The sequence below is a fragment of the Dermacentor silvarum genome, chromosome 6 (genome assembly GCF_013339745.2).
Source record: "Dermacentor silvarum isolate Dsil-2018 chromosome 6, BIME_Dsil_1.4, whole genome shotgun sequence".
NCBI lineage: Eukaryota > Metazoa > Arthropoda > Arachnida > Ixodida > Ixodidae > Dermacentor > Dermacentor silvarum.
In genome coordinates, this window is record NC_051159.1 from 75,282,786 (window position 1) to 75,291,385 (window position 8,600).

Below are 8,600 nucleotides of genomic sequence, written 5' to 3' on the forward strand. Positions count from 1 at the left end.
GGTTTCCCCGATGGCCTCGGTGAACTTTACAAACCACCTTGTTTATATTTGAAAAAATTAAGAGACAGGTTATGTGTAATGTGTAAGCCAAGTTATAAGTGGGGGTAATTATGGTCTTTGAACAAGATTGTGTATTAAAATGCTTTGGATCAATGCGGGTGCACGTTGCGCAAGTTCTAGGGACGAATATTGCGTGCTGATGAATTACTGCTTTTGTAAATAGTTCCTGAACAGTCGTTGGAAAGCGTTATATGCGGGCAAGGTCTCAAACGGCACAGTCATGTACAGGCAACGTTTTAGATTATGTGATTAAATTACAGGCTACTGACTCTTATTGCAACTGTTTAAAAGAAACAGCTTCGCTGAACGTTGCGTTGCGATTCTGCATGGGTCGCACAAGTCTGCTGTAATTTTCTCTTACTTCATCTTCCCCTTTCCTTTATTTTCCTTTTTTTATGTATTACACCCTCTTCCAGCTCCAATGGCGCGCTTGTGTGAGTAAAGTTGAGAACTTTCCCTGCAGTGTGCTAGGCTAATCTTTAACGTCATCCTAAAAGGCGAAAGCTATACATTAAGATTTACCACCGCAGTATTTTTTTTTCGACACCATCCTGAATGCAAAATTTTATCTGCTCCAGGTTAGGTTCGGCGCACGATGGCGCCACACTACCCCAGGGTTCACCTATTCGGATCGACCCAAGAACATGCCCAGCCAGAGAGAAACACATCATGGCACCAGTCCTCAGCAACAAGATGAGGCCAGATTTCTCATATTGCAGCACCGTCCAAGTAGCAGAGTTCCTGCTGTGAGTCTTCCTAATGTCAACAAATGCTAATGGGGAGGCGACAAGGAAATTACCCTGTGTTGGGGCCCGCTGCCCCATTAATTATCATTTAACATACGTAAAAAATCAAGTTTGTTCACATTTGATTTTAAGCGAAGAATTAGATCGAAATTACTCCATTCTAATGGTACATGCTGGTCGCTTTCGGGGACTCTAGAGCGCTCTGGCGGCGCGCTTTGCATTCGGCTGGTAGAAATCGAGCGCTCGGAACACAATTGGCTGCGTGTTCTTTTTCCTTTTTTTTTTTAGAATGCCACTCGCCCACGTGCGCGCTCAGAGTTCTCGGAAGTGCACTCACCTTCTACGCGGCAGCGTGAACGAGATCTTGCGGAGTTCCGGTCACCTGTCTGCTGCAATTTTCGTTGTTGGCGTCGCGGCGTCTGCAGTGGCAGCTGCGCGCCTTGTCGGTCTTCCATGTTCGTTTAAAACAGAAGAAGCGCTAGACGTGTCCCCGCTTCCAGCCTCCGATTGCTCTGGCAAAGGGCTGTATGCGTTCCGCTGAAGCACAGTTTCTCTGGTTTCGACCTAGAGCTGGATCCCCATCGTTTCAATCCGAGTAGGAGCGTTGTAGCCACTTGCCGAATGCACCGATCACCCACGCGCTATTTTACAATTCACAAAAGTGAATCTGGGATAAATAAAAAAAAATGGTAGTCTTGCCCGAAGGACGAAGCACTGACTGCGACAGCAAGTTTTAGCGTGGCGCTTGAACTTCTCTGTCGGTGTTCTAACTATATGCGGGTCCGACTAAGGCGTATGCGACATACACGGGTGCAGCAAAAACTCTGGCACCCTCAAAAGCTTTAACACCTCGGGTAGAGCCTGTAATGATATCGCACAGGCTCCGCTACGCTGCCCGTAAAGAGCCGCGCCAGTAAAATTAGATCACTGTCATGTTTTTTGCACATTTAGTATTTAATAGCCTGTAGAAATTTAAGATCAAAGACATGCGCTGTGAAGGTTGCGTTTGATGACCTTCGTTTATGGGCTGCCATTCTCAAAATTTCGAGGATTAATTTGGTCAAGAACGTAAGACCTGGTATGTGCAACTTTAGGGATCGAATAGTGTAGCAGTACATATTTCTTTATTTTATTTATTTCACAGTACTGCAGGTCATGACAGGCCCAAGGAGGAGTGGGAAATTGAAACGTAATTAGTATAAATCGGGATTACAAATGAATAAGGACATTAATAACGCACTAACTTTATTTTATTTATTTCACAGTACTGCAGGCCATGACAGGCCCAAGGAGGAGTGGGAAATTTAAACGTAATTAGTATAAATCGGGATTACAAATGAATAAGGACATTCAAAACGCACTAACCCGCATATAAGGCGTGGATATGCATATGGCATACATATACGTAAATATATGCCGAGCCTCACAGCAACGCCGATACGTTTTGCTTGGAGCATTCGCGTGGAGTGTCCGTTCGGAATTTGCTTGGAGTGTTCATATAATTGTCGCAATAATAAGTTCCCATATGTGAAAACATTCCACAGAAATCGCTGCTTACCACATGACGACAACGACAGAACTTCGTCACAACGCACTGGCATGTTGCTGTTTTTTCTATGCAGACTGGTTATGCATTTCCCGGGAGAGGTAAAAGTCGTCAGCAAAAGTTCTGAAACTACCAAGCGTGCGATAGCTCCCGGGTCTTCAGAACGGCGTCTTGTAGAACCTGCACCTGAAATCCAGATCCATTCCTACGAAATCAGAAGAAAGGGGGCATGTTGGGGAATGGGGAAAGAAATGGGGAAATTTGGGGCACTTTGTACGTTCTTCGGCTGGTTAACTTGAAAAGCAGAAAACGAAAAAAATCTGCAAAGGTTTTAGCCAAACTGTGAAGTCGGGGAAATCTTCCCTCGCATCGCCGCTATAGATCGTGTCTGGCTTGCGATAATGAAACAGTGAGTCCCACAACGTACATAATATTCATTTTCTTCCAGATAAGTCTAGAGATATAACGTATAACCTTTAGATAAACTTACTCTCTAATACGTGCGACCTGTTTTATTTGGAGTGTCAGGTACCGAGTCGATAGCGCGTATATTGGAAAATGGTTAAGGTGCATTCGGTATCTTCAATATATTATTTTTGCATTCCTTGGGCACTTCATCCACTGTGCGGTATGTATGTATGTATGTATGTATGTATGTATGTATGTATGTATGTATGTATGTATGTATGTATGTATGTATGTATGTATGTATGTATGTATGTATGTATGTATGTATGTATGTAGGTAGGTAGGTATGTATGTATGTATGTATGTATGCATGTATGTATGTATGTATGTAACCAATAGCATTTGTGATACCAGTCTCTAGGAATTAACTTTGCGCGATCGCGTTAAAATTCACGCGTGTTTGACAACGCTTCAACTTTAGGGAATCATTCAGGCTCTGGGATTTGAGACTGGTACAGAGATATAATTCCACTGATGCTTCCCTTGCAATATAGCCTAGCACGCTGCCAGTTTCACGCCTATGTCAGCATTCCAAACTGCCATCCTAGATTGCCAAATGCTGTGAATGTCTAAGAATATAATGAAGTCAAATGAAAGACCATCCTCACTTTCAACTGACAAAAATATTACTCCAGAAGCATCCACGTGTAGGACTTTTTTAAGGGCACGTTGTAAGATATCCCAAAGGAAAAATGCTTCTCAAAAATCATGAAATGCGTGATAAATTGTTTCTGGATTCCGACAATGAACCAGTGAGTCCCCCGAGGTACAAAATATTCCTTTTCCTCGAGATAAGCCTTAACATATAACGTACTTGTATGCAACTCGAAGAAAATTGTTTTAACCCCTCCTGGTACATTCATGTTTTTAACTCATTTAGGAAAACTTGCCAATGGCCCTACACAGTAGTGTGATCTATACAGAGGAGCTCGTAAGACAATATCACATAGATATTAATATATTTTTTTCGTTAACCAGTCCAAGGGTAGCCTAATGAAAAGCGAGCCTGTAGGAAAATACACGACAGGTAGACCTCTTTTAAGTATCCACGGGCCTTCTGGCATACTTTGCTACCCAACTACTAAATTAAGCAATGCGCTTCCCAGTCTAACTTGACAAACAGTCCGCAGAAACAGCTCTGAGACATCTCGATAAAACATAAACCTGTTAACTAGCTGTCCCAGATAGAGGTGCGATAAACTCAATCCTCCGTAGCATGCACGATGAAATATGTTAGTTCGCCATGTGCGCTCCCACGTAGATCCCCAAATGAAAATGGCGAAAACTCTATCCAATTTTTGCACATTTACACGTGAACAAAGACTTACTTACATTATTTAGCATAGTTTGCCTATTAAAATTAGACTCGAAGTCCTCAGCAGACGGACGAGACAGAAGCGAAACTCGCACGAAACGGTTGCAGCACTCTAACATTGGCTTCGGCTGCGGTCGGACGATTAGTGACAACTCCGTGCAGTTGCAGAATGCAGCTCAAGTGCAGTTCCAATCCAGCTCGAATCCTGCTCAAATCCAGCGCTTAATGTAGCTCCAATTTCGCTCAAATCCGCAGCTTCTATAGTTCAAATCCTGCGCTAATGCAGCTCCACTAACGTGAAACCTGGGGAAGTGCGAAGCAGTGATGCGCCGGTGCAGGAGTAGCGCTGGAGGGAGGAGCTATCGAGTGCTTGTGGTGTGGTGGAGCCCACTCTTGCGCTGCGCTGGTACCAGTCTGGCGTTTCGGAAGCAATTTTAACGAGTTTCTGCTAATTAATGCGCTTAACGCCTGAATATTCCTGTCTTTTAATTTATTCTGAATCATGTTAGTTTACTTTGAACCAGTTTTGATCAATTCTGAACCTGTTTTGACCCTGTTTTGAGCACATGCGCGGAGCGTGATCACGACGGACGCCCACAGCCCAGGCCCCTAAAGCGCTTCGCACTAAAACAAATTACACATCATTGCTCTTGCAAAACTGGACCAATAAAATCACTTTTGGTTGTCAGACTTTTCGCAAACTTGGATGGCTTTCCGCCCCCACAATGGCTCACTATCATTATAATTTTCCAACGGCACTCCCAAATAGGATGCTGCGTAGTCGCATCCCCTCTTATACTGCAGAATACCCTTGGGGTCGTTGGCCAGTAACCATGCCAAATTTGCAAGCACTTTCCCCAACACGTGACCAGCGAGGGAATAATGCTCAGCGTTCGCACGCACCGGCGCGCCACAAATCTCGGAGGCGACGCGTGGACTTCACGACGACTCCGCTAGGTGACCCAGCACGTCCAGACGGAAGTGCGAGGCAGAAGCCCATCTGCAGTACACACCTCAAACATGACGTGTTTCGACGGCGGCAGTGCGCCGTGTCGCTGCATTCTTTGATCGCTAATCGCATTAACATTGACACTCATCGTGACATAATTTCTGCCGCAAATTTCATTGGATTATTTCTTGCGACTCTAATCGCCTCGGTGACAAAAAGTGACCGCAATTTCGTGTCACGCCAGCTTTCCATGCCAATCAAGATGTGGCATTACAAGAACTTGATTTCGTCTCAATAGAATGCATGGCTGGGATTAGCGTGCAAACTTGCATACGGCTACCAAATCAGTGGTTTATGCGTAGTTTTTGCTGATCTATGGTTTACTGCTGTTGGTATTTTGCAGTGTTATTCCGTATCCTCATCGACAGCCATTGGCCTTTTCTCCTTTTTTTAAGGCCATGTTTTCTTTTTCAATTAGGATGGGGAAAACAGACTGCTTAACTAAGAATAGTTCAAGGGAGAGTAAGAAATTAACGTTTCCCGATGTGAACGAGACCCGACCTTCACTGGACGTATTTTGCCAGCGGCACTATACGGAATATCCAGGAACAGGTTACAAAGAAGTAAGTCTCATCTCCACTGCGATACCAAGGTATAAATTATTTTTTTAAAACAGAAAAGATAATGAATAAATATTGGCAAATACTGCAACATCTACACGTGCAAACGAGACATAATATTCCGCGCTCGCTTTTGTGACGCCTATTTTTGCAGCTAAATGTATGATTGGCTTTTGCATACGCACCAAAACATAAAAGATAATTAGGCTTGTTTGTGTATTCCAAAATATTATGAGTCTAACAACATTTTGTTGGAGTGTAAATGAAACTTACCAGCCTTGAATTTTTCTCAATAATAACGATTCGTTTATTTTATTTTATTGCGATAGCAATTATATGGAGACGACATACGCATTTCTGTCATCGTTAAAAAACAAGGTGGTCATAATTATTTTCGAGTCTCCACGGCGACGTGCCTCACAAGCATATGTGATGGCTTTATTTTTTGGCACGTAAAACCCCAGGATTGAATTTAACAGTTGCTTTGACATCTGAGTATGCAATTACTGGCATATATGCCACAGTAGCTTGAACTCAGCGGTTCCGGGAAGGACGTTTCATTCCTATAGTTGTTTCAAGTCAAGGATTTTGGTTCAAGTCTGCATCCCGAGTACTGAGACTGTCTCTTCGTCTCCATGATCACATTCTGTTTACAGCCTGCATCTTGTTCTGCTCGCTACAAACACTGTTTTAGTCCATGGCGTCTTGATCTTAATATTGATCTTCAGCGCATGCGTTCACCGTCACTGGAAACGATTAAAATGAAGCTTAGGTGGTGTGGTAAATCAGTTTGTACTGACCACATATTTTTTCAAAACTATTTTTCCCTGTTCTGCGAAATATCGTTGCCTGCAGTACTAATGAGTAAGGAAAAGTTTTTTTCAAATACTTTCGAAATAAAGTGACGGGGCAAGCTTGGTGCCAATACTACGACTATTACATAATATTATTCTTGTATATTTTAAGCTATGATGGTCATCGCTAGTGTTAAATGTCGGTATTCGTTAAAGACAGTGGTGGGCGTTAAAGCTGTTTGTATGCTGCAAATGATGAAACGAAATTGCTGATAATCGCTGTTTATCGGTAATAATTTAGTACATCAAGGAGGCAATATTATATGTAACCAATTAAAAAATACTAAGTGACTTAAGCAACTCGGCGCTGTAAATGTATCAATTAAACGTCCCTTAGCGCAGAGCTCTTTGCAACGTAAATAGGGTGTTATATGCATCGTGTGTGCGGTGCCCCATATGCCAGCACAGGGATACATGCAGGCGTAAGAAGTACTAATGAGTAATTTCAATGTAATGAAGGGGCGGTATGTAGAGATAACGCGAACACAATATCGCGTTTTTAAACTACAGCGTACTTATGTAGACCAAGTTTGAAATTGTAGTCGACGATGACATAAACAAATTTGTATGACAGATGGGCTTTACGAGATAGCTGTCAGATGTTAGATGAAAATGGTCGTCTATTTTTAACATTTCTTTGTCTCCGAGTGAAATAACATAAATGCGATTTTGGCTTTGCCCTAAAATAAGGCGTTTGAGATTTCCGCTTTCTCGCTATAGTTTTTAGGAACAGGCTGTTCTCACCTTCTAAATGAAGTCAGATTCATTCGGCTACCATTTCTGATACTTTTTCGGGTCCAGCATAAGTTTTGCGACACAGGCCCTTCGTAAGATTTCTTTTGCCCACTTCTACAGTATTTGCTTTCTATATTTGGTTATTATCAAACAATTTAAAAAATTGGATCTTTGTATTTTATTTGCGCGATTGGCCCACAAAATCACCTGTAGCTCCCGTTGTAATCTGTACTTATATAAGCAAAATAACACGGTGCATACGCACTTCGCTACCTAGCACTGCCTTGTCGACAAATACAAGGAAATACTCTCCGAGTCATATCGTGGTAATGTTTGACTTGTGGGCATTTATTCCTTCCCAAAAATTATATTAGATAACTTTCTTTCAGCCTTTTGACCCGTCAACACAGAGCCTAGAGAAGTGCGTCATCACATGTAGTGACCCCGCAAGACCACACATACTAATTATCAACGATGCACCTGATGGCACACCTTGCGACAAAACCAAACCGCGTATGGTAAGCCTACGTGCACACACATAGACATAGTGCAATTAGTTTTCTTCAGTCATTACAGAGTCACCAACAGTTAACAAACTGTGGTTTTCGTATCTTACTTTTGCAGATCTGCTTGAACGGTAAATGCACACGTGTCAAAGAGAATCATGTCCTGACTTTTGGCAGTGATGTCGAAAACTCGGTGGTCGAGTTAAAGTGAATTTGGACAAAGCGCAGCCCTCAAGCAGAATATTTATTTATTCAGGTAAATTGGCATCACTTTCATTACCCCATCAAATAATCAACAAAAAAGAAAAAGAAACGAATGAGTTTGTCAAATGATCCCACGCCAGGCTCTGTTGGCAACTTTTGTTTTACACTTGAAGTTGTAAAGCGATGTTCTAGGAGTGCTCAGCCACCATAACGTTTCATGAGGGCTTGTTAATGGCGGAGATAAAAGCAAGTGAAAAGTGGCGAGTTGATGGTGTGAGGAGGTAGATACCCCCTCCGCCGCACATGATCCTTCTGTTGCGGCAACTAAAGTATACGCATGCAACATTCCGTCCTGTGACTCCTGTCTTCTGCCTTTTCGGAGCCGCGAGCGAGACAGAGAGAGAAAACATTTGGTTTATTTCGGCTCCCTTATTTGTCCGGGGGAGCTGAAATGTGGTCGCTCTAGTGATGGAGAAAGGGTGGCAGGAAACGATTGTGATGGTCTTACGTTGTGGCGACGACTCTTGATTGGGCGCCTGACCTGTGCCGGGTATACACTCTGGGATAGCACGGGCGGGCGAGGGACCGCGTCACGTT

General features: G+C 43.0%; 1 protein-coding gene across 1 annotated transcript; it reads left to right on the forward strand.

The window, feature by feature from the left end:
* Positions 1–650: 650 nt before the first annotated feature.
* On the forward strand, positions 651–8,389 carry LOC125946125 (uncharacterized). The gene is made up of 4 exons (XM_049668614.1): positions 651–806; positions 5,563–5,707; positions 7,683–7,811; positions 7,918–8,389. Exons 1-4 carry the CDS (start codon positions 730–732, stop codon positions 8,008–8,010), a joined length of 444 nt encoding a protein of 147 aa, XP_049524571.1. The 5' UTR covers positions 651–729; the 3' UTR covers positions 8,011–8,389.
* Positions 8,390–8,600: the final 211 nt, after the last annotated feature.

What these genes read in the sequence shown, in the direction of transcription:
- LOC125946125 (XM_049668614.1), top strand. Translation starts at nt 730, where the DNA reads ATGGCACCAGTCCTCAGCAACAAGATGAGGCCAGATTTCTCATATTGC. An exon ending in CAAGTAGCAGAGTTCCTGCT is followed by an intron (nt 807 to 5,562) that starts GTGAGTCTTCCT and finishes TTTTTCAATTAG; the next exon opens with GATGGGGAAAACAGACTGCT. An exon ending in CAGGAACAGGTTACAAAGAA is followed by an intron (nt 5,708 to 7,682) that starts GTAAGTCTCATC and finishes ACTTTCTTTCAG; the next exon opens with CCTTTTGACCCGTCAACACA.